We start from the raw sequence: 24,826 nt of genomic DNA, 5'->3' as shown, positions 1-24,826 counted from the left end.
TTCCTCACTGTCCAGTCTCCGTGCCCACTCATCTTTATCTCCCAGTGCTTGCGCCCCCTCTCGCTGTGCTGTGCTCCCCAGCTCTCTCCCCGTGTGCCCCCAAATCCTCCGTTTCCCTGTTGCCAGTTCTGCTTGCCCCTCCCCCTCCCTGCAGGAGCAGCTTCGCGGGTGGGTCCCTGCTGACCGGAGGGCGCCTGACCAATTCTGTACCAGAAAAGGAGCGGTGGAGAGAATTACCGTTTCCCGTCCACCCCATGCCCTGATCAGCAGTGCAATTACTGGTGGCCGTGCTGTGCTGATTATCGCACTGGTGTGCAAACAGGCCCTTATATGCATCCAGGTGGGGATTCTAGTTGAAGACTCCCATTTACCCAACACACCCCATCACATTGTTGGGGGAGCGTTGTGTATGTCCTCTGTCCTTGTCCCTGCTCAGACAAAGAATTGAAGGGCAGAGACAGTAGTGATGCAGAATAAAAGTTTTATTTAAAGTAAGTTAAAGAGAGAAGTGCAGCAGGCAACCTCAGCAAGGAGAGGCGCCCCGAAGGGTTTGGAGAGAGAAAGCTTAAACTGAAAAGGCTACACACTTAGCAAGTGCAGGCAACCTCAGAGAAAGGAGCGCGCCCCGAATGGTTGGGGTTTTCCCCCTTTAAGAATTCTTTAGGAACTTGTCTAAGGGCTGGGGTGCGGAGTTCTTAAGTGTTCTTTAGATACTTAGAGTTAACTCAACACAAGGAAGTTCCTGCTCTGATTTCTCCCTGGGATCCCAGCGTCTGGGGCTGGGAGCACATCAAACAGCTTCTTTCCGAGCCCGCGAGGTGGGATGAGCTGTTCTCTGTTTGCTAAAGAGCAAGTTAAGGATCTTATATTTTTAGCTTCCTGGGTATTATACAGAACTACATAATTAGGGACGGATGGAGAAAAAAAACAGCATATAGGTAAGGGTAAAGATAAAGTAAGCTGGGCCTGGAACAATGTGGACTGGATCACTGATGGAGGAGCCAAGTGGCTGTGGGAAGTTTTGGACTGTTGAAGGTTTATTTTACACCGGCGGGCTCAGACACCGGCGGGCTCAGAGCCGAGATATCTCCCACGGTCTGAGCCCCGAACAAAGGCAAGGGGAGCAATATGTATCTTTCTGCTTTGCATCTGCAACATTTCTACCTGCAGAGCAAATGAGCAGCAGAAGGGAGCCACCTGGGCCAGACTGCTTGCTGTCCTTGCGAGGTGTTCCCTGTGAGTCACACTGCTCTGACTGCACACATCCTGCCTTGCTTTCCCCGGAGGCCCTCCCCCTACTCTGACCACACCCACGCTCCCCGTCTCACAAGGACTGGCGATCTGCATTAGCACGAGCCTCCGCCCTCCACGCCCTCCTGGCCAGGTCTCCCTGGGCAAGTCTTTGAACACAGCGGAGGGTTGAGCTCTGACTCCAGGACGAATGGCGAAGTGCAAGAGCGGTTACTGGGGTGTCAGTGTGAAGAACCCCATTCCCCCCAGGTAGACTTTTCGTTTCACATTCTAGTTTCCATGTCCCTCTCAGTTCCAGGATTCAATTAAATTGCTTCAATTGACTTTAATTGCACGGAGGTTCCTGGATCCAACCACGGCTCCACGGCCACTTCCAACGCCCCACCAAGGTCCTTGTTCCCAGCTTCTCAGTTGCTTCAGCCTCACTGGCAGAACTTGGGTTCATCCCGCTGGAAAAAGAGCTTTTCACTTGAACTGTTTGTTCTCACTGAGGGATTGTATCTTGAACTGTCTGAAGCAGAGATAGGCAGGATGCAGCCCTTCGCGGAAAAAAGAGGAAGAGCTAGTGAACTAGGGACCTGCCAGCAGGGGGCGCGTGTGATCCCGCCCAGCTCAAGGGCTGGGCCTCACCCGCCCGCAGTCATGCGCAGACCGGCCCGCGCACGCCCCGCCCCCAGGCCGCCCGCCTCTTCCTGCCCCGCGCGCAGGTCCTCGCAGACCCGGAAGCGCCCAGCGGGATGCGGTGGAGACCTCGAAAAGCGTTAAGTCCCGCCGCCCTCCGTCCCCCTCACGCGGTCCGGGGTCCCTCCGGCCTGTTCCCCGCCCACCACCGTGTTACGTCCGACGTCGCTGCGGGCGCCCGCGCGCACCCCTCGCGGTTCCCAGTCCCCGTGAGGCTGGGCCCCGCCCCTGGCCTGGCCTCCACGCCCCTTTCCCGTCGTTTTCCTGCCTGAAGCCCTTCCCTGGCGTCTCGGGCCTCCCGCGCCTAGTGACCCTCCACCAGGGGCTGTGTGGCCCCCGAAGCGCGGCGCCGGCCGCCCAGCTCCAGGACGAGGCCCACCGCGCCCGCCGGTCCCCTGCTGGCCCTTCCCGCCGCCCCTAACCGCCTCCCCGCGGCCCCGGGCCGGGCCCTGTGCCCCCCAGGCCGCCCCTGCGAGGCGCCTCCTCCCCGGACTGCGGTGCGGGAGGGGGACACCGGGGCTCGAGCCCCGGATTCCGCCGGCGGTGAACGTGCTCTCCCGGGAGGCCGGTGCCCGGTGCCGCCGCGCCCCTGGGCTCGCGGGCGACGGCGCTGGGTCGAGGCCGGGCCCGCGCGGCGGGGACAGAAGCGGGACGAGTGCGGAGGCCGGGAGGCTGCGGGAGAGCAGGCGCAGGGAGAGGACGGGCGAGCCCGGGAAGGAGCAGGCGGCGGAGCCGGGGAGGCTTAGAGGCCAGCGGGTCCCCCGGGCGGAGGTGAGCCCCCGGGGAGGCAGGCCCTTGGGGGGCGTGGAGGCGCTCGGGGCGGGGGTCCGGGGAGGGTGCGCGCTGGGAGCCGTGGCCGCAGGGCGGCGTGGTGCTGGGCCCGAGAGGACCGGGGCGGCCCGGAGGGCGGAGGAGGGAGGCAGAGCCGCTGGGGGTGCCGGAGAGGGGACGGGGGGCGCGTGACCGGGCGGAGGGCAGGGGAGTGACTGCGCTGGAGAGGGTAAGAGGGCGGGTGGAGGGCGGGAATGCGGGGAGAGCGGGGACCGTGAGGAAGGCCGGGGAGAAGGGGCAGCGGGAGGGGGACCAGTTGCAGTGGGCGGAGCAGGGGGGGAGGAGGCCCCGAAGGGAGAGACGGCCGGAGAGGGGAGGGCACCTGAGTGAGCAGCAACCCAGCGGGAAAACACAAAATCAAAGAGAAAAAAATAGGGAGGTGGATATACAAAGTGAGAGATGGAAACACAGCGTTAGAGAGGCAGGGGTGGAGTCGGCAGGGCGCTGGTGCTGAGGCTCTGGGTCCTGATGAGTGCTCCGTGATTCAGCTGTGATACATCGGTGGCTTTGAAAATACATCTAAAATTCGTTTCAGCGAGAGATGAGACTGAGAATTGCAAAATTTCTAATAGGCGTGGGCAATTTATATTGTATGTCAGAAAATAGCTTACATTTGAAACTTTTAGCCTGAGGGCAGTGACCTCACTTGGTCAGTGGTGGGTCACCCCCTTCCGTTTTCCTGGTGTGGGTTAGAGGTTGGGAAAGACAAGGGTGGACGAAACGACTGTCACTGTACGGTGCTCTTTTTAAGGGTACAGTAAAATGACTGCTTTGCTTTGTAGTTTCTTTATAATGGAATTTTATATATGTACATATATGATATATATATATAGACACTTAACATTTCATAATTTTGTAGTTTGAGATACATGTTGGTTCTTTCATTTTCTACTTCCTTATTCTCAAATAAGTTTTGGTGGCCTTTAATAAACTCATGTCATTCTTTTATCAGTATGATATATTCTAACATTTACTTTTGACATCAAAATGACTTAGACTTGAAAAACTTAGACATTGTTTCCTTTTTTAACTTGTTTGTGGTTTAAGTCAGGCCTGCAGGCATTCTCCCTGTATCTTCTGTCTTGGATGGACGTGTTCTTTGGTGACCCATTAATAATTTTAGACTGTTTGATTGGTAGTTCGTAGGGATGTCAGTGATGTTTTAAGAGTCAAAGACTAATTTAACCACTTTTGTAGTACTCAGTTTTCTTCCCTTTTATGTGATTTCTTAGCATAGTGAGCTGTGACCTCAGAGTAGTTGTTCCCCTCTGGTCTCTCTGGTCTTTTTTCTGCCGTGTTGAAGATGTGCCAGATTGACTTGGAAGTTCTGTGCAACAGAGCCCAACTATGTCTGGTGCAGCAATATTCTCAAAACAAATCAAACCAAAACAAAACCTCACCCATCTGTAAAGCTGAAATAAAAAGGAAATATGCTCAGCACTTATTTCTATAACTTACTTGTTCCGTGTTGTGCACACCTGTAGTCGCTTTTTCACAATTCTGCATTTTAAAAGCATTTCACAATGACTTTCTGGAAAGGAATTAAGTGTTGGTATCAGGGTGAGAACCTGGATGTGTAATCCTGAGTCGTGGATGTTACTTCGGCGGCATCCACAAATGGTGGTATATGCATCCGAAGCCCACAGAGGACCCCCGCACACAAGCACAGGCTTTCTATGCACTCCATTCTCCCATCTTTAAAAGCAAACGTTGTTGTACACACTGCAGCAGTACGTTGTTGTACACACTGCAGCAGTGGGGATCCTGGCTCTCCCCACACTCCTCTTCGGGTCACAGACCTGGCCTTGATCACACCCCATGAGGCCTGACACCCCTCCCTGCAGCCACCGCCAGCCTCAGGAGGCCTGACACTCCTCCCTGCAGCCATCCCCAGCCTCAGGAGAGAGGCTCAGCGCCCTGGTGCTCACTGCTGCACACAGATGACGTACATTAAGGCTGGTCCCGTCTCACCTCCTGGAAGGGGAACCTCTGGTCAGGTGACACTATATAAAGGTTTTCACGCTGATAGTAACCCATAACTCCGTTTCCAGGAGATAATTGTTAAATATTTTAAAAATACAGAATTGCAAAAACATAGCTGTATGTGTGCAAAATATTGAAAGAGAGTCAGTTGTAAGCTCTGAGCAGATTTCTTTTTAATTTTGCCTTCATTGATGCGTAGGTTTTTGGTGCAGAGAGTGCGAGGGCTTCCCAGGAAGGCGGGATCTGAAGAGATGGTGGGGAAACTCACTGGGTGGCCTAAGGAGGCTTCTGCCCGCGAGTCCCTCCTGAGCAGTGGGCAGCAGGGGACTGTCCTTTCCACACCGGGAGGTCCCCCATGTGGTTGTGGCAAAGGAAGGGAATGCAATGACTCTAGGCATTAAACTGCATGTTTTCCACATTCAGGATTGGCTTCTAAGAAAGACTCACGTTCCCTGAGGCCAAAGTCTGGAAAAAGAGGAGGAGGACGGCAGAGAAGGAGCCGGGAATGGCTGTTCCTCAGGTAAAGTCCCTACCCTTTGGGTGACCTTCTGTCTGTCCTTCCTGAAGGGCCCTTCCTGGGTCTCCCTGAGCTCTGACCCCTGACTGCGTGACCCCTGGTCACTCCACTCAGCCCTCAGCACCTCTCATCCCCACTTCGGTTCCATGTCAGCTGACCCAGTGACATGGGGCTTGTGCGGGGGACGGGGCGTCGGGGTGGGTGGGCAGCAGGGACGCGTCTGGGGCTGTGCCTGGATGCACCGTCAGCTCTCTGTAGCCCGGATGAAAGAGGCTGCAGGGGGAAGCCACATACTAATGTTCATAAATATGTGGTAAGTTGTGGGAAAGGAGACCAGAAAGGGACAATCTTTTCTGCCTGATTTTGAATATATTTGAAGCTGGACACATGCGTCACTGGCTCAAAATCTTAATGATTGGGAAACACCATCAGAGACAGAGGGTGTGGGATTCTATCATGCATTTTAACCTATGGCGACCACCTTTCCAGCACGGATGGCTCCTGTTTCGTGTGCATGGTAATGACCTGGCTGGGACTTCCGGTACTTCAGCACTTTGCACGGCACTCCGGGCCGGGTGCATCCTGAGCCGCTCCCTGGGCTTGAAGGAAAGCTTCCGGTCTCACTGTTCTATGTGTGCCTTTCATATAGGGTCCTCGTGTTTACTATTCCTGGTTCCTTCAGTGTTTATCTTCAGAGTTTGTCAAACGTTGTCAACGACGTTTTTCCCATTAACTGAGATGATTGTGTGTTTCTTTTCCCTTCCTTCCTATAATGGAGCGCAGTAACATTGAGTGGTTTTGTATGTTGAATATTCTCAGTCGTGCAGGAATAATTCCACTTGTGGTCTATACTGGTTTGAATGTGCTGTTGAGTTTCATTTGCTTGTATGTTAACTTTTTCCATCGATGTTCTTCAGGAATATCGGTCTCTACTTTTCTTCCTGTCTCTTTTTCTGGATTTGATGTCAGAATCATGCGATTCCATACAAGTGTTTCTGAAGATTTATAGCAGGATTCGTGTTTATTCTTCTGTAAGTATTTGGTAGGCTCCTGGGGAAGCCTTCTGGCCCTGGGTGTGTGTTGGAGGTTTCTGAGGACTGCTTGACTCTCTCTAGTTGTAACTGTTCCCATTTTCTTTATTACTTGGTGATGTCTGCGAGGTTGTATGTTTCTCTGAATGTTAGGCATGTGTAATTTCTTGGCATATAATTGTTCATAGTACTTACTTGTAGACCATTTTCCACATTTCTGGGACACCTGTTGCAGTGTCCCCCTTTCATTTCTGATTTTACTTGAGGGCTCATTCTCTTTGTCTCTCTCAGCCTAGCTAAATGTTTGTCAATTTCTAAATCTTTCAGAAAACCTGTTGTTGGTCTCTTGATTTTTAGGTTTTCCTATTCTCTGCTTCATTTCTCCCTGCTCTGATCTTACTCCTTCTGCTAAATTTTGGTGCAGTTTTTGTTTTTCTGATTTCTTGAGGTATAAGATCCTATTTCTGATTGGAGACCACTCCTTTTCTGTAATGTAAGACTTAACACTGCAGGCATGCATCCTCCTCAGTGCTGCCGCCACTACGTCCCCCGAGTTTGCTCTGCTGTATTTCCATTTTTTGTCGTGATAGTTCTGAAAATCCATGTGACTTCTTGGACCTTTTCATTGTTTAAACATGAGGTGTATTCCATATTTTGTGGAGTTGTCTGTTTTACCTCTGCTATTTGTTTCTAGGTTCACTGTGGATAGAGAAGATACATAGTATTACTTCAATCTTCTGAAATTTCTGCTTTGCTTTGTGTCACAACATGTGGCCTGTCCTGCAGAATGTCCCGCGTGCGCTTGCGTAGAAGGTGCCCTGCAGCTGCGGGGGGGTGTCCTTCCCGGCTGTCGGGCCCGTTGGGCAGTGGCGCCATGTGAGTCCTTGGGCTCCTCCTTGCCCGTCTAGCTGGTTGTTCTGTCCATGTGAACACTGGGGTGTTGGCCCTCATACTGTGTCTGCGATGCTGTCTGTCTCTCCGTCCCTTCCTTCCGTGTTTGCCTCATCGCTGTGAGAGTGCGGGCATGTTCGTAATGGCTGCATCTTCCCGGGAATGCTCCCTCTTGCCATTCTACTGCCCTTTGTCTCTTGGGACATCTCCCGTCTGGCCTCTTTCCTGTGCCCTGATACGGCTGCTGCTGCTGTCTGGAGCGTCCCGGTGGCATCCAGGATCTTTCCCTCCTTCCTTTTGAGCCTCTCCCTGTCCTGAGATTCGTGTGTGTGTAGTTTGCCTGGACGGGGGTGAATGGCAGGAGCCCTGGGCAGTGCCCTTTTCTGCACCATCATTTCAGAAGAAAAGCACACACTGTTGTAGTGATCATGGTGTTTGTTGAAATCTCTAGTGTAATAACAGTTTTTTTCCCCAATATCCTTTCTTCATGATTTTTCAATTATTCAATAGTTGCTTCTAGTGTTCATTTTTGTGGTCTTTTATTTTTCTTAATGAACTGTAATGTAATGTGTAAAGCTGATAACTTCCTAAGCTCGAGTCATTATTAGTGTCGATTTTTTTCCTTGTACTTTTCCCTTGTCCTCCTATTGAATGATGTTGACAAACTGAAATAAGTACCATTGATTTATTTTTATTGTCCCAAAGATGGTGAAATACATACACATAAAAATGATGAAAAAAGAACAATCCAAAAATTTGTCAAGAGACACCTTTTCCCACGGCAGGTAATTGGTGTATTTGTAGGTACATGTTACAAGTACATAGATGTGTAAGACCATTGTTGTTTTAAAAGACATCTTATGGTAAGCAAGTTTATATTTTTAGGAATGGAAATTATATCTTCAGTATGTTCCTTGACCTTCTACCTATTTCTACCACTGTCCTGTTAATTATTTAAATGTACATTTTGCATGCGTATGTGTACATGTTTAATTTCCTTTTCTGCAGTCCCATGTAGTTAACCTTGGCGTTATTTCCAGCGTCCTGGTGGAGGACCCTCTGTCCGGGTACTTTAGTGCTCTGCTACTTAGCGGTTGGATTCTTTCCGTTTAATTCTAAAGGTGGACCCCCTGAGTTCAGGTGCTTGCTGTGTTGTTTCTTAGCTGGTGGACCAGAGGCCAGTTCCTTACAGTGTCTGTGACACAGTTTTACCTCTGTAACATGAGATGGGCAGAGAACTTCCTCAGATGAACTATTAATGCTGGTAACGTGTTAGTATATGTAAAGCATTGAGTAGCGCCCAGCATGATGGAAGCGTTAAAGCCTTAAGCCACTGCTCTTGCTGTCCTCACAGTGTTTAGTTTAGGTTCCTTCTTTTCTTTAAACGTCTCCTGCTTTAATATGTCTGCATATGGGACGTCACTCATTATGTGGAACATGCCCTTACACTTCTCTGTAGAGCATCCAGTGCTTCATTTGTGTTTCTGTGTTCAGTGTGTGGTCCACCCGATTGAGAAGTGCACAGATTTAGAGCACATCGTGGCCTCTTATGGAAAAGCATAAGATAGTCATGTTAGAGGCACATAACTTACTCAGAATTCCTATATGCGCATCTGTCAGAACGTACAGTTCATCCACGTCTCCCCCAACACCTCTGTCTCCTCATTTCGTGTGAGGATCTCTCCTCATGCTCCTTCATGAACTGTTTTCATTTCAGGGACGGTTGACCTTCAGGGATGTGGCCGTCAGATCTCCCAGGAGGAGTCAGATCTCCCAGGAGGAGTGGGAATGCCTGGACCCTGCTCAGCGGGCCTTATACTGGGACGTGATGCAGGAGAACTACAGGAACCTGGTGTCCCTGGGTGAGGATGGCGTTCCTGCAGAAGTGGGGATTGGGTGTGTCTGCCTTTTCTCTGGTTTGCCCCAAGGAACCCTCGCCGTGTGCTACTGAGGCCAAAGCCCCTTCAGTCAGACATGGAGAGCTTCGTGATGTGGCGTCTGCAGTTTCACTTTACTCCTTTTCCAGATGACACGGCTGAGATAAATCCGTGTAAAGCCCTGTGCTGTGCTTTCCAGTAGCCGCTGTCCTGTTTGCCGCCTCTCTGCTTTCCATTCAGCAGTTCTTGGAAGAGACCAGATGTCTCACCGTTGTGTTCCCTGTGCGTTCAGGAGGCAGGCGGTTGAAGGAGTTTGTGCAGGAGGTTTCTAGACGTATCTGAAGTGTCCTTCTCTCCTCACCTGAGCCCGGAGCTAGGATTCCAGAAATGCCACAGCACGTCCCATTCCTTTCCTCATAAACTGATTCATCCTGCGGCAAAGCCCATGGAAGGTGTGAACTTGGGAAATGAGGAAATTATCTGCTTGCCCAAACCCAGGGGTAGAAGAGGCAGAGGGTCGGTATTCCTGCTGGACGAGGGGGAAGCGGAGATGAAGGACGCGTTCATGGCCCCCAGGCAGGTCCGAACCCCAGCAAGGAAAAGTCCGTGAGGTTTAAGGCTAGAGAACAATCCTTTTTACTTCGTGTTCTGCCGTCCAGACCTGCTGGACAGCAGACCTGCTTCCGGACCCAGTGTGTCTGGGGTCCTGCCCCACCCTGGGTTCCCCTGGGCTGGGGTTGATGGCCCACAGTTCTTGGGGAGGCATCTGGCGTGTTGAGGGTGAGGCAGTGCCCTGCACTTTGAAACTGGCCAGGAAGCCCTGATGGCCGCTGACTTGCCTTTCGGGTCATTCTTTGTGCCGACGAAGAGAGCAAGTTTGCGGGCAAGTATCTCAGTGGTCCCTTCTTGTGAAGTTCAGTCTTTCTTTTCTCTCCCCTTTCCCTTCAGTTCCAACTGACAGTTTTCCTTCTGGTGCAGCTTACTGAGGCCTGTAGTTCACACCCCTAGTGACCCAGCGGTACCTCGGCCCCCGCCTTAGTGCCCTCCTGCGCATGGGCCTCATGTTTCTGCAATACGCTAGGCTGAGGGTTTCCAAATCCTGATGTTGCTGTTTGCTTCAGAACTGTCTTCAGGTTATTTTCCTCATCACATTTAAGCACTAGCAGTTGGAGAAACCAACCTGTACTAAAACCCTTGGCTTGGAAATCTCCTCAGCTAAACATGCCATTTCAGTGCTTATAACCTCTGTCGTCTGCAGAACTCTGGAGCATGAACACGAGTCAGCCGGGTTCCTTGCCGCTGTGCAGCGAGGCTTGCCTTTTCTGCCTTGTACAATAAAGTACTTCTCACTTCCTTCCGTGAGTGCATCAGAGTGGCCTTTACCGGATTACCACCATTTGATCCATGATGAGATACATTCTGTCTAAGAAGAGGGCTGCTTTGCTTTCTCCACACCGCTCTCCTTTCCTCTCTGAGCCATCTCCTGAATCACATTTGACTTTGCCTTGGCCTTCGTAGGCCTCACCGGAAAGCATGCACCTCAAAACGTCCAGTCTTGGCCGATGACCCCCTTTAAAGCCGCTTGCACATTTTCAGTATTTCTTAGAGCAGCACCCACTCCTCGGTACCAATGTCTGTCTGAGTTCATAATGTTACAGCAAAATACCGAAAACTGGGTGGCTTAGGACATTTGTCACATTTGTTTCTCACCATTCTGGGGATGGGAAATCCAAGATAGGGTGCCAGCAGGGTCAGAGGAGGATCCACCTCCTCCTGACTGGGGCTGCTGACTCCTCGTGTCTTCTCGGGGGACAGAGAGAGAGAGAGAGACAGAGAGAGAGAGCGCGAGAGTGAGAGAGGGAGGGCTGGTGCTCCGCCCCCTCGCTGTGGGGGCACTGCTGCCATCTGTGGGGCCTCCATCCTCACCCTCCTCACCTCCCAGATGGCCCACCTCCAGACTGGACGTTTGATCACAGCATGTGAATTTAGGGGGATCCACAGGTACTTCCTTAATTGCATATGCAAATTCCATTTTTGGTTTTCAAGGAACTGCTCTACTGCTTCCCATTGCAGCTGCATTTTACTTTTCTTTCCAGATTAAAGAATTGCTGTTTTTTGACATCCTTTTCTTTTTTTCTTCCTGTTTTTTTTTTTAATTTTGATATTAATCTACAATTACATGAAGAACATTATGTTTACTAGGCTCCACCCCCTTTCACCAAGTCCCCCCCACATACCCCTTCACAGTCACTGTCCATCAGCGTAGTAAGATGCTGTGAAATCACTACTTGTCACTAAGTTCACAGTCACTGTCCTTCAACATAGTAAGATGCTGTGAAATCACTACTTGTCTGCTCTGTGTTGCACAGCCCTCCCAGTGCCTCCCCAACACTATACATGCTAATCGTAATGCCCCTTTCTTTTCTTCCCACCCTTATCCCTCCCTTCCCACCCGTCCTCCCCAGTCCCTTTCCCTTTGGTAACTATTAGTCCATTCTTGGGTTCTGTGCTTCTGCTGCTGTTCTGTTCCTTCAGTTTTCATTTGTTCTTATACTCCACATATGAGTGAAATCATTTGGTACTTGTCTTTCTCCACCTGGCTTATTTCACTAAGCATAATATCCTCTAGCTCCATCCATGTTGCTGCAAATGGTAGGATGTGTTTTCTTCTTATGGCTGAATAATATTCCATTGTGTATATGTACCACATCTTCTTTATCCATTCATCTCCTGATGGACAGTTAGGTTGCTTCCATTTCTTGGCTGTTATAAATAGTGCTGCGATAAACATGGAGGTCCATCTGTGTTTTTCAAACTGGGCTGCTGTGATGTTATTTTGATAGGAATTGCATTGATTGCTTTAGGCAGGATGGCCATTTTGACCATGTTAATTCTTTCTATCCATTAGGATAGGATGTGTTTCCATTTATTGGTATCTTCTTTAATTTCTCTCATGAGTGTCTTGTAGTTTTCAGAGTATAGGTCTTTCACTTCCTTTGTTAGGTTGATTCCTAGGTATTTTATTCTTTTTGTTGCAATTGTGAATGGAATTGTTTTCCTGATTTCGATTTCTCTCTCGGTTAGTTCATTGTTAGTGTATAGGAATGCCACAGGTTCTGTGTATTAATTGTGTATCCTGCACCTTTGCTGAATTCAGATATTAGATCTTGTAGTTTTGGAGTGGAATCTTTAGGGTTTTTTATGTACAATATCATGTCATCTGCAAACGGGAATGGTTTAACTTCTTCTTGACCAGTGTAGATGCCTTTTATTTCTTTGTGTTGTCTGGTTGCCGTGGCTGGGACCTCCAGCACTATGCTGAACAGAAGTGGGGAGAGTGGGCATCCTTGTCTTGTTCCTGATCTTGAAAGGCTTTCAGCTTCTCGCTGTTCAGTATAATGTTGGCTGTGGTTTGTCATATATGGCCTTTGTTATGTTGAGGTACTTGCCCTCTGTACCCATTTTACTGAGAGTTTTTATCATGAACGGATGTTGAATTTTGTCGAATGCTTTTTTGGCACCTAGGGAGATGATCATGCGGTTTTTGTCCTTTTTGTTGATGTGGTGGATGATGTTGATGGATTTTCTAATATTGTACCATCCTTTAAGCAACAGAGTGTTCTCAGAATCCACTAAATGATTCATAATCGAAGGCAATGTAATGAATTAATTTCTTAATGACATTTCACAACAGAATCCACATCAGAATTTATATGAGAACTAAGTCTCAGGTACTTTGAAAACTCAGCTGTAAGTACTCATGTGGCTCTCTCGCTGGGTTCTCTTCTATTCCGTTGGTATGTCTCTCACTCCACAAATATATATCTTGATTACATTTTAATCCAGTATTAGAACTCCTAAAATGAATGAGTGTGAGTCCAACCATCTGATCTTCTTTCTGAGATGTCTTGGTCATTCTGCTGTGTTGCCTTTCCATATAACTTTTAGGATAATCTTGTATGTGACTATAAAATACCTTGTTGCAAAGTGCTTTGAACCTATCAGTTCATGGTCATTGGACTTCACTTCTGTGTTGCCTTCCACTAAGTGGCTGTGGTGTACTTTTAGTTATTGTGCGATCCGGTTTCTTTCACCAGCATTTCACAGATTTCACTGGCAGAATCCTGCCAATGTTTTGGGACATTAACATTTTTCTCTTTTGAGCAATGCTATGTTTATTATATTTTTAATTTGTTTCCATTTCTTAATAGCTACTGTGTATAGAAATATGGCAGATTCTTTTTAAATGTTGATCTCCTACCCTCAGAATTTCCTAATCTCATTCACTAGAGATTGTAGGTTCCTGGGGCTATTTCATTAATGTTCTAATGGGTCTGTATGAAATGACCACATAGCAAGTGGATTGAAACAATAAACTTTATTATCTTACAGTTCTCAAGGTAAGATGTCTAAAATGCATCCACAGTGCTGCTAACCTTCTGGATACTCCACGGAGGAATTCTTTTCCTTGCGTTTTCCAAGTTGTAGCGACTGCTTACAGGCTTTGCTTCATGGTCCACTTCCGTCTTCAAAGTCAGCAGAGTAGCGTCTTAGTATCTGTTTGTCTCTATGCTGTTCCCATCACAGCAAAAACATCTTTGTGACTAACTGCACCTGCATTCTTCAGAGCCTTGTGATCACAACATGCTCATCTCTTCATCCAGAATAATGTCCCATGTCAAGATGCATAACTAGATCACATTTACAAAGTGCCTTTTGACGTGTAACACTTGGCAGGTTGTAGGGATGAGAGTGTGGCTGTCCCTGGTGCCACAGTGTCTTCTGTTGATGGGCACACTATCACACATGCCTTCCTAGTCCTGTCACTTCTGTTTCCTTCTCTTCCCTTATTTCACTGGCTGTGACTTCTTGTAGTACGTCTGTTAACACCAGGGAGAGAAGCCATCCTTCCTTATCCCCAGTCTCTGTGGGGGAAGCATTCAGTCTTTCACTGTGAGGAATGTCTGCTGAAAGGTGAGGCTGTGTGCGTGTTCTTTACTGTAATGGATATTTTCTTCATCTTGGCATCGTTTTTCATGTGGGATTTAGTTGGTGGTTACATATATATTTTTGCTAATGCCTTTGTCTATTTTTGTCACCGTGTACGCTGGTCTCGTAAGTTGAGCCAAAAAGTATTCCTTCCCTAGCATTTTCTGGAAGACACTGTATGCAATTGGTACTGTTCTCTGTATGTTTGATAGAATTGTCTAGTGTCACCATCTGTGTCCAGAAATTTACAGTGGAGAGAGGTTATTGTGGTAAGAACAGGAACACTGCCCCCTTGACAAATTTTAAAGTGTGGAATACAGTATTTTTCATTATAGACGTGCTTGTACAGCCGATCCCTAGAAGTCAATCATATTGCTTAACGGAAACTTTATAAATGAGCCCCTAAATAGCAACTCCCCTCTTCTCCCTTTGGGTCCAACCGTTCTACAGTTTCTATGTGCTTGAGTATTTTAGATGCCTCATACAAGAGGTATCGTGCATCATTGTCCTGTGACTGGCTTATTCCACGTAACAATGTCCCCAGGGTTCATTCATGTTGGCATACATGGCAGGATTTCTTTTATGATGCTGAATAAAATTCCACTGTATGTATATACTGCATATTGTTTCTGTTCTTCCATCAGTGAACATTTATGTTGCTTTCACATCGTGGGTGTTGTGAATAATGCTGCAATGAACATTGAGCTGTGTTTCTTTGCAATCTTCATTTCATTTCTTTTGCATACATACCCGAAACTGGGATCACTGGGTTAGAAAGGTATTTCTATTATTGATTTTATGAGGAGATGCCATACCTTTTTATAGTAGTTGCACCATTTTACATTCACACCCGCAGGTGTACAAGGGTTCTAGCTGCCCATTGGTCCACATATTTGACAATCCTACTTGTATTACTTTTTGATATTGCCACTGTCACAGGGATGAGGTGATATTTCATCATGTCTTTATTTTCAATTTGTCTGCGTGATCAGAGATGTTGAGCACCTTTTCATACACTTTTTGGCCATTTGTATGTCTTTGAGAGACTACTCAAGTCCTTTGCCCATTTATTCAATCAGTTTTCCTTGTTTCTTTTTTATTTAACTACCTTATTGAGGTATGTTTGACATATAAATAACTGTATATGTTTAATGTATACTACTTAATGAATTTGTGTTTATGTACACATCACAATGAAATCACTATCAAGGCCATAAACAGACCTGTAACCTCCCAAAGTTAACCTCCCAACCCCTTTTTTTATTATTACTATGGTTATGTTTATTGAATGTTAAGATTACAACATAAAATCTACACTTTCAAGTAATTTTAAGTATATACTGTAGTGTGCCAGCTATATTGTAGATCTCCAGAACTTATTTCTCTTGGATAACTAAAAGTTTGTACTTTTTGATTTTTGAATGGCATCTCCCCATTTCCTGCTTCCCCCTCCCCTGGCCAACAGTGTTGTACCCTCTGATTCCCTAATTTAGACCATTTTAGATTCCACATACAAGTGTAATTATACGGTATTTCTCTTTCAGTATCTGGCTTGTTTTCATTAGCATAGTTTTCTCCAGGGCTCTGCATATTGTCAAATAATGACAGGGTTTCCCTCTTTGTGAAGGTGAGTAGGATTATATTGTACATATATATAGCATTCTCTTTATCCATTCTTGTGTCACTATTCATTTAAGTTTCCACACATGGGCTATTGTGAACAGTCTTTCGGGGAAAATTCATAAAGTATTGGTATGTCTTTGAGGTCCTGATTTGATTTTCCATGGATGTAAACCCAGTACTGGGATTGATGGATCACATGGTAGTTCTGTTTTTTAATTTTTTGAGAACCCTCCGTTATGTTTCCCATAGTGATCGTACCCATTTCCATTCCCACCAACACTGTGACGATGTTCCCTTTTGTTCCACATCCTTGCCAGTTTTCGTTATCATTTGGGTTTTAATAATAGCCATTTTAACAAGTGTGAAATGATATGTCATCGTAGTTTTGCTTTGCTTTTCCCTGATGATGAGTGATGTTGCGTAACTTTTCACATACGCGTTGACCATTTGTACGTCTTCTTTGAGAAATGTCTGTTTAGGTCTTTTGCTGATTACTTGTTATTGAGGTGTCTCTGCTATACAGTGTTATGTTGGCTTCAGATGTACAGTACAGGGGTGCAGCAGTTACCCATATTATTATGATTGTTATCTGCCAATGTAGAAAGATGTTCCAGAAACACTGACTGTATTCTCCATGCTGTGCTGCTGTCCCACGACCAGCTTACACTGTGACTGTGAATTACTGGGCCTCTGCATCCCTCTCGCCCTTCCCCCCACCATCCCCAGTTCCTCTCCCTTGGTAACCACGAGTCACTTCTCAGTATGTTTGAGTCTAATGCTCTTTTGGTCCTTCTGTTTTGCTTTCTTTTATATTCCATAAATGACTGAAATCATACGGTGTTTGTCTTCCTCCTCCTGGCTTATTTCACTGAGTATAAGTCCCTCTAGCTCCATCCATGGTGTTGCAAATGGCAGGATTTCTTTTCTTTTCATGGCCGAATAATATTCCACTGTGTTTATGTCCCACATTTTCTTTCTGTACTCAGCTACTGATGGACACTTAGGTTGCTTCCATATCTTGTCTATTGCAAATAGTGCAGCGATAAACATAGGGGTGCGTACATCTTTTTTTAAACTTTATTTTGGTATCATTAATCTACAGTTACATGAAGAACATGTTTACTAGGCTCCCCCGTTCACCAAGTCCCCCACACAAATCCCATTACAGTCACTGTCTGTGAGCGTAGTAAGATGCTGCAGAATCACCAACTTGTCTTCTCTGTGTTGCACAGCCCTCCCCATGCCGCCCCCCACACACATTAAACATGCTAATTGTAATGCCCCCTTTCTTTTTCCGCACCCTTATCTTCTCACAGTCTTAAAAAGGTCTACAGAGGAGACCCAAGAAATAGCGGCACGAGAACACGAGCTGCAGACTTCTGTGGATGCCCTGAGGCGGGAGCACGAGAGCGCCGGCAGCAAGGGGCCCTTGGAGACCAGACGGCAGCGCTGACAGGTGTTCTGAAGGAGGAAGAGGCCGTCAAGGAAAAGGACGAACTCCTGAGGGAGGCACAGGCGGAGGCTGCACGAGAACGTCAGCTGCGCAGCATTGAGCTGAAGGTAAGAGAGCTTCTGAAGACAGAGGTAGCCTTGCTGCGAGGCACAGTAGAAAAGGTAAAGGTTGTAGCAGAGGAGGCACGTGGGGGAGCGGAGGGAAAGGTGCCATCAGCCCCGGAAATGGAGGAGCTGGGGGAGGATGAAGGGGGTGGTGCGGGAGGCCCTGGCGCCTCCTGTATTGAAAGCAGGCCCAGTGGTTATAAAGAAAACAAAGACCCAGCAGCTGAAAGTCCCCCAGGAGAGGAGCAGGCCCCTCCCAGGTTGGGGGGCACTCTGTGGTCTCCACCTGTGCTCAGGCTGAGCCGGTGGCTTTGGGCTCCCAGTTTAGGCAGAAGCCCTCGGAGTCAGTGTCAGATTGGCTCCTGCGTCTGTGGGACTTGGGGGTGAATGGAATTGTTCTGTCGGGATCAGCGGTGGGAAAGCTGTCTTCCCTGACGGTGCAGCGTGCCTTGAGGCAGCGATTACAAAATGCGAGGTGACACGTACAGTAGCTGAGTCAGCGAGAACCCGGAAAGAAATAAGACCTGTTACTCATAGGAGGAATTTGAGGGGCCTTGTGAGGGTTACAAGGACCCAGATGTGGGTTGATTTGATACAGGCAGGAGTAGATGGAAGGAAATTAGACGGGAAGCCACATAGGATCTCACTGGAGCTATAGCAACAGCTGAAACCAGAGCAGCAGTTCCAGCCATCAAGACCAGAGAGGCAGAGGTCAGAGACAGAGCCACGAGTCCGGCCTGTGTGTCTGCAGGACTTCCTGCTGGAGAGGCTGGAGAACAATTTTCCAGCTTCCTTGCACAGGTACCGAGAGGAGAGAATCCTGGAGGGGTGGAGGGTGGATAAATGAGAGTTCCTGTGGCCAGGATTCTCACTTGGCCCTGGCTGACTAGCCCACTGCACACCTGTGGGCAGTTTGAGTCTATAAAAAGAGCTCCTCCCAGTGCTCCGCGCACCACACAGTGGCGGGGCTGCAAGGCTGCAGGAGAGCAGAGCAGAGGCTGGAGTGGTGGCAGCACCAAGGACAGAGGCCCAGAGGACGGCTGTGCAGGATGACTGTGCAAACAGAGGGGCCCAGAGGCAGAGACGGGCTTCTAGTGACTGACCTGCCACCTGGAAATAAAGTTGGGTATAACCCTTTCACCCCAAGAACGTTTTGCTGTTGATTTCTTTGGTCACACTGAATCCACAGTGAACTTGCGCAGGGCTGAAAACCATTGGCAAGGCAGTCCGCTTCTGAGAATCTTCAGCTGTAGTTCATCTGTGATTTTAATGACATTGTAATCTTTTCATATTGACCATTCCTGAAATATAATTTTCAGAAACCCCTTCATCTGTGAGAGATTGATCAATAGGAACTGTTTAGGTTTCGTAGAAGCAATAATATTTTCTCAAGGGATGCTGATAAAAATCATGTAAAAGTACAAAAAAAAAAAAATCCCACAGTCTGAAATACTATGGATCCAACTCACACAATCAGATTTAGAACACATTTTTTACCAAAACACAAAAAGCTTTTGAAGCAGGTGGTGCGTTTTTCCCCTGATACCAGCACATTTTTATAAGGTTCCACTAGATTTTCAGTCTGGTTAAATTGGAACTGACATTTATGCTAATTTAGCTAGGATTCTGAACATGGAACAGGTAAAATAGAATTACAAAGGGCTCCAAATTATGTTTATTTGCAAAATGATGGCTCTGAACAATATTTGGTTCCATTTGTCGGTTATTTCTCATCTGGCTACTTCTATGATTCTTTCCCCGCCTGGTGTGTTAATGTGATCAACTGCAATCTTTTCGTCTGCCTGGAATACGATAGGCTGTTTTCCTGTTGTCCATCTGTCTCCTATAGGAGGTGAAAGTACTTTTCAGAAATGGTTTGCATAGATACTATCAGTCTTTATATGCAGAGAAATTCCTTGAATAATTTAATGGCCAAATGCATTGAGAGAGACTTGGTATGAAAATGAATTTTCCTGTCAACTTTAAAAACAACAGCATGACTGCTTTCCATGCAATTCAAATATCAAACACTGGTTTTCTTCTTTTTTTTAATGGAGTTTTTTTCTATTTTGCAACACCTAAGGTGCTGAAGGAACATCTAGAAAATTTGTGTTTACTTTTGTTTTAATTTTATTTTATTAAGAAAACCCCACAACAAACTAACCAGCAAAGAAAAAGCCCTTTTCTCTGAAACAGCAGATGCTGCCTTTGACCTTGAGATTTAAGAGCAAATCTATTCCCGTCTACAGTGTCTTGAATTTCTTGGATTTGCCAGTATGGAGACAGCAGTTGGGAATGAGTGCTTTTGAAAGTACATGCATGATTAAAAAAAAAATTAGACTGCACAGCTGTTACTAAATAAATTGTTTTTCTCCTCCCTCCTTCCAGTTCATACAGGGTCTTAAAAATTATGATTGTTATTTTGGTTTCTTTTCTACTTTTAATTAGAATTATCTAAGTCCCAGTTGCCACAGCCTCTAGGTGTCTGGTGTTCCGGCTAATACACTGCTTCCTTGTGGTGGTGCCTGTGGCAGGAAGAGGACACATTTGATTGGTGGGGTCCCACTGTTTCTCTGTCGGGATAACGAAATACAGCCAGTCCGGTGTCAGGCCGGCAAGCAGGAGCAGGATTATTAATACCAAATACTTTATCATTTTCCTGACACAGTGTCTTGCCAATGGGTTTCGGCCCCAAACAAGTTCACTACGGATTCAGTGTGACCAAAGAAATGACAGTAGAACGTTCTTGGGGTCAAAGGGTTATACCCAACTTTATTCCCATGGTGGCAGGTCAAGTACAAGAATCCCATCCACCTTAGAGCAAGTCTGCACGCAGCCAGCTGGTCTCTCCTGTGGGCCTCTCTGCGCCTCAGCCGTCTCAGGCTCTGTCCTGGGAGTGCCACCACTCCAGTCTCTGCTGCCCTGGGGCCATGCAGCCCTGCAGCCTTGTGCATGTCGCCCAGAGCTAGGTCTCTCTCCACCTAAAACCTATGCTAAAACCAGAGCTAGGTCTCTCTCCACCTAAAAACTGCACGGAGCTTCATATACAGTCAGTAGCAACGTTTTGCCCACACGTGTGGAGGAGCCAGCCAACCAGGGCCAGATGAGAATCCTGGCTACGGGAACCTTCACTTTATCCACTGTGCTTAACTTATAATTTCCTAACTGGAGAGTTTATAAAAGAAGGTTTAAGCCCAGTGTGTTTTGTAAGTTGTTTTTTTTTTCAATTAAAAAAATTTTTTTTTGGTCTTCGGGCAAAAGGATAAACTCGTTTTTCTCTGTGGGGAGCTGAAGTTTAAAAATAATTTGTTTTTGAAGATTTATTCTTTGCTGTGTTTCCTTGAGTAAGAACATGGATAGGAGTTTTAGGAGAAGAGGTTTGAGCAGGAGATTTACAATAGTTCCTAATGAGAGCTAGATGATACATAAAATAGGAACTGGCCTTTTAAAAATTTTCTTTAAAAAATTTTTATGTCCACCTAAGCTTACCCCATTTAAATAGAAATTTAGGATCATTAGGACCCAAATCTCCCTGTATTTCAGAAAATGATTACTGACACCCACCATTGGGAATGGACATGCTTCCGCATATGTGTAAATGACGTCACTGTGTTTTGACTAGGCATTAAATAATTGAAACGCACTAAATAATCATGCACGTTGTGTGTCATCCAAGGCTGGGGCACAGGCTGTCCCTAAAGACACTGTAACCCTCCCACAAGGCCCGGTGCATCCAAGCCGTGTCATAGGATCTGCTTTTACCGTCTGGTATATAGGAAAAGCATAGGTTTTGGGTGGAGAGAGACCTAGCTCCAACCTAAGCCTCCTTTTAATTAGCTATTTAACTTCACGCAAGTTACTTGAGCTTCCTGAGACTCAAGAATTGTGTTTCTAATGTCAAGCAATCTACTAGGAATAAGTAAATATTATTCCTTTTCTTAGGGAGGTCACTGTTCAGTGGGGGAGGTAGTAGAATCATAGGCAGAATTTTCACTTATGTTTATCTGTGTATCTGCTGTGTACTATTTGTCTAAGGAATTTAGAAGTATACTTAAGTGATTACATTAAAATATATATATATATATATAAAGTATATAAATAAATACATGTTATATGCATGGTTATGCTCAAGGTCAGAGAACTATGCTCCAGTGCAGCAGGGTAGGAGCTGTCCTGTCTGGCACTCCGTGCTTTTTAGTACACATTTTTTGGACATCTGTGTGCTTGGCATAGTGATAGGAATTGGCAGCTAGTATGAAACAAGATAAGCACAGTCCTAAACCTTCCAGTGTCTTCCAGTCTAAATAACAAAGAGATGACCATAAACTAGAAATTCTGGGGCCCACGTCCTGGGGCCTGTGAAGATGAGACGAGGTTTCTTTGTCCTTCATGCCGTCTCCGTTCTGCTCTCTCGGGCCCTTTCCGTGCGCACAGCCTGCCGTTTGCCTACGCAGAACCTGTTGGCTGGGCAAGTTGTCTTTAGGTTAACTGTTCCGTACAGGGAGCCTCTTTTTAGGGGAGTGGCAGAATACTTCTTCCTAAGAGTGTTCGCATCGTTACCGAAAACATTTGGAGGCATTGAGACCGTACTAAGGAGCTCTCCCTTTGCAGGGTCCCAGCTTCCGAACACACTTCCATGGGTGACAGGGCTGCCTTCTCAGCCCCGCTGTGATGGTGCTCGCCTGCTCTGCAGATGTCCGTGGGGAGTGGTGGGGTCTGGCGCTTCATGGAGGGAACAGCAGATGGGAGTCCCCGCCGCCTCCTTGTGCGTGTTATTGGTCGGTGTGCTTCCCAGACTCAAGTTGAAACCAACGCATCAGGCTTAGCCCAGAACCCGGAAGGTTTCGCTGCAGGTGGAAGTCCTTCCTGCTGCTGTGGTAGAAAATCCATCTTCCCCTGGGCTTTAGTATTCTGAGAAGAGGTTTAGGACCTGGGACATCTTCCTATTTAAGTACTCCTCAGATACGATCTTTTAATTGTAAAAGCATGTAATTATATAATGTATACAGTAATTAATACATACATATCAAATTAATAATTTGAAAATGTTACCATTTAAGTACAGTTCTTAGTTCCTTAGGCAAGCAAGTACATCGCGGATGCACAGGTGAATTTAAAGTACTCCTCATAGTAATACAAGAACTATACTCAGGCAGGAGGGTGATGCAGGGACACTGGCACGCGTCATTTCTATGTACTTGTTTCGTCTGAAGCGCCGGCAGGACCCTGTCATCTCCCTTCTCAGCAAAGCTCAGTGGCACCCGACTGCGCTCAGGGCACCTGTGCTCGGAGCCCTGCCAGCTGCCTTCCCTCCTCCTTCATTCCGCGGTGTTCCTCGTCCTTCACGTACCCTTGGCTGCAGCTCGTCTGGCCTCTTTGCTGTTCCCCCCGAGGTCATGCTTTGTGTCTGTAGCCTTTGGTCGGTGAGGGATACATTTTAACTCCTTATTTGCTTATAAGAGCCTATTAACCCCACAAGCCTGAGTTCAAATGCCTTCTCTTTCATGAAACCTTCCTCAGTCCTACTAATCAGAATCAATCATTTTTTCCTCTCTCTTCCTCATTGCTGGCCTACTGTGTGTACCACTTTACCCATGTGGGCCTCTCTCATTTATATCTGGCTGGTTTGTTCATCTCTCCATACCTTTACCCAACAATACTTTCCTGAAAGCCTGTGTGTCACTGGCACTATGCAAGGATATGGGGATGTAATGGGGAGCAGAAAGCAGACATGGTGCCTGTGCTCCCGGAGCTCACGGTCTTCGGGTGGAGGGGTCAGTAAGAGCACAATGAAACCCGCCAGCTAAACCCGCAGCTGTGACCAGAGCAAGGGAGATGGGCAGATGGGTGTGTGTGTGTGTGTGTGTGACTGCAGTCTCCTTAATGTCAGTGACAGCCTCTGGCTTGGTGGAGCAGGCAGTAGGATAAGTCAGCTATGGCATGTAATGACGTACATGTTCTCTGTCGTGGGTTGATCTGTGTACCCCCAAAAGATATGTGGAAGTCTTAGGCCCAGTAGCTGTGAACATGACTGGAGTAGGGTTTTTGCAAGTGCGACCAAGTGAAGATGAGGTCACCCTCGATTCGGTGGGCCCTAATCCAGGACGACTGCTGTCCAGTAAGGGGAGGAGACAAGACACAGACAGACACGGGGGAGATGGCCGTGGGAAGACAGGCCGAGACTGGAGTGGTGAGTTCACGAGCCGAGGAGTGCCAGGGGGAGGCGGCACCACCTCAAGCTAGAGGAGACAGACTGGAGCGGATTCTCCTTCCAGCCTGCGGAAGAAACCCTCTCTGACGACACCTGGACTTCAGACTTCCAGCCTCCGGAACAGTGCAGGAATAGGTGCGTATTGTGTCAGGCCATCCGGTTTCTGGTAATTCGCTGCAGCAACCCTAGGAAACTAACGTCGCCTCTGGAGGGCAGCGCATGCCAACTAGGGCACAACACAGCAGCGCACCGAGGTGTGGGTAAATGAGTGAACTGGAGGAATGGTGGTTGAATAAATAAAAACAGTGCTGTCCGCTTTCTTCAATGTTAAGAGGCCAGAGTCAGTTCAGGATATTTTTTTTCGGTTCCAGCTCTTTTAAGAGGAAAAGAAACTGTGTATTCACAGTGAACAACACCATCATCAGTTGAGCAGGCGGGACTGAATTACTTAATTGCCCCCGGGGCTCTGTCTTAGAAATGAAGCTGTGTTTTTGTCAGTGTGGCTAGTGAGGAGTATAAAATACCAGAATTATTAAATATCAAAACAGCAGCAGGTCTTTCCTCTCCTCCCTCCGAGGCAGCATCCGGGCCCTTCGGTCTGCAGCCCCTGCGTCCTCGGGCGTTTTGTGCTTGTCTCTCTGGTTGAGATGGTTCACTTCCAGATGGAGCGGCAACGACACCTTTTCCCCTTTGCTTGTTGTGAACAGTGGTTAGTATTTGTGTTCCATTTTATATTTTCAGAGCATTTATGGTTGTTGGGTTCCATAGCATGCAGGAATTTGTGACGTTTCCATGTTTTTTTGTTTGTCAAGGGTAGAGAAGGAGAGGACCAAGATGTTCCAGGGACACCTGTAAGCGACACAAGTCAGTTACTTACTCATCTGGGGTGCTGCCCCCTTTCGTCCCGGAGTCCCTTCCCCTCCTGTTTGCCTCCCGAATCCTCGCGCGCGGCCATCATAACGCCACTTGTGTGGCACCTCCTCAAGTCTCCCAAATCTCCATTGCATCATTTTCCTATATGACGTTTCATGTCGGTGGGTTTTCCCAAGCAGGTTGTGAGTCCCTGGAGGACAGGGAACCACACTCCCCCAGTGAGTACCAAGGATCTGCCTCTTAAGTGTTGCAATAAATGAGTGAATGAGCAAATGAAGTATTTCAGGGAAGTGCCCCGTGCGGGGGCTGCTGGATTCCGGCCAGAAACCGGCGCTCAGATACATGTCTCCTGTCCTGTGAGAGCCGAGGTAGTCACGGTTGTCAGAGGCGCACAGGTGATGCCACTGCAGCAATGAACTGGGCCTTGCGCCATTCCTGCTAGAAAGGGGGGGCAATTTGTTAAGTTTCAACACAGTTGACAAAGGAAACTGGTGAATTTACTGGATGTATT

General features: G+C 47.3%; 1 protein-coding gene across 5 annotated transcripts; it reads left to right on the top strand.

Moving 5' to 3' along the window:
• Positions 1-473: 473 nt before the first annotated feature.
• Positions 474-24,588, top strand: LOC140847157 (uncharacterized). Of its 5 annotated transcripts, none has more exons than XM_073226444.1 (7): positions 474-2,011; positions 5,170-5,266; positions 16,991-17,234; positions 23,335-23,421; positions 23,507-23,577; positions 24,024-24,151; positions 24,255-24,588. In XM_073226444.1, exons 1-7 carry the CDS (start codon positions 1,783-1,785, stop codon positions 24,257-24,259), a joined length of 861 nt encoding a protein of 286 aa, XP_073082545.1. In that variant the 5' UTR covers positions 474-1,782; the 3' UTR covers positions 24,260-24,588. The 5 variants fall into 5 exon arrangements, 4 of the variants coding, with proteins under 4 accessions (XP_073082545.1, XP_073082544.1, XP_073082546.1 ...); XM_073226443.1 differs by having other exon boundaries at positions 24,020-24,151; XM_073226445.1 differs by lacking the exon at positions 23,335-23,421.
• The last annotated feature ends 238 nt before the right edge of the window (positions 24,589-24,826 follow it).

The sequence above is a fragment of the Manis javanica genome, chromosome 17 (assembly GCF_040802235.1).
Source record: "Manis javanica isolate MJ-LG chromosome 17, MJ_LKY, whole genome shotgun sequence".
Classification (NCBI taxonomy): domain Eukaryota; kingdom Metazoa; phylum Chordata; class Mammalia; order Pholidota; family Manidae; genus Manis; species Manis javanica.
This window is presented reverse-complemented; position numbering and strand designations above follow the sequence as displayed.

Excerpts from the sequence above, each read along its gene's own strand:
- LOC140847157 (XM_073226442.1), top strand. The coding sequence starts at position 1,783 with ATGCAGCCCTTCGCGGAAAAAAGAGGAAGAGCTAGTGAACTAGGGACC. Across the intron at positions 17,235-23,334 it reads TGCGCAGCATTGAGCTGAAG|GACGACTGCTGTCCAGTAAG; the intron begins GTAAGAGAGCTT and ends GCCCTAATCCAG. Across the intron at positions 23,578-24,019 it reads CCGGAACAGTGCAGGAATAG|GCAGCATCCGGGCCCTTCGG; the intron begins GTGCGTATTGTG and ends CCTCCCTCCGAG.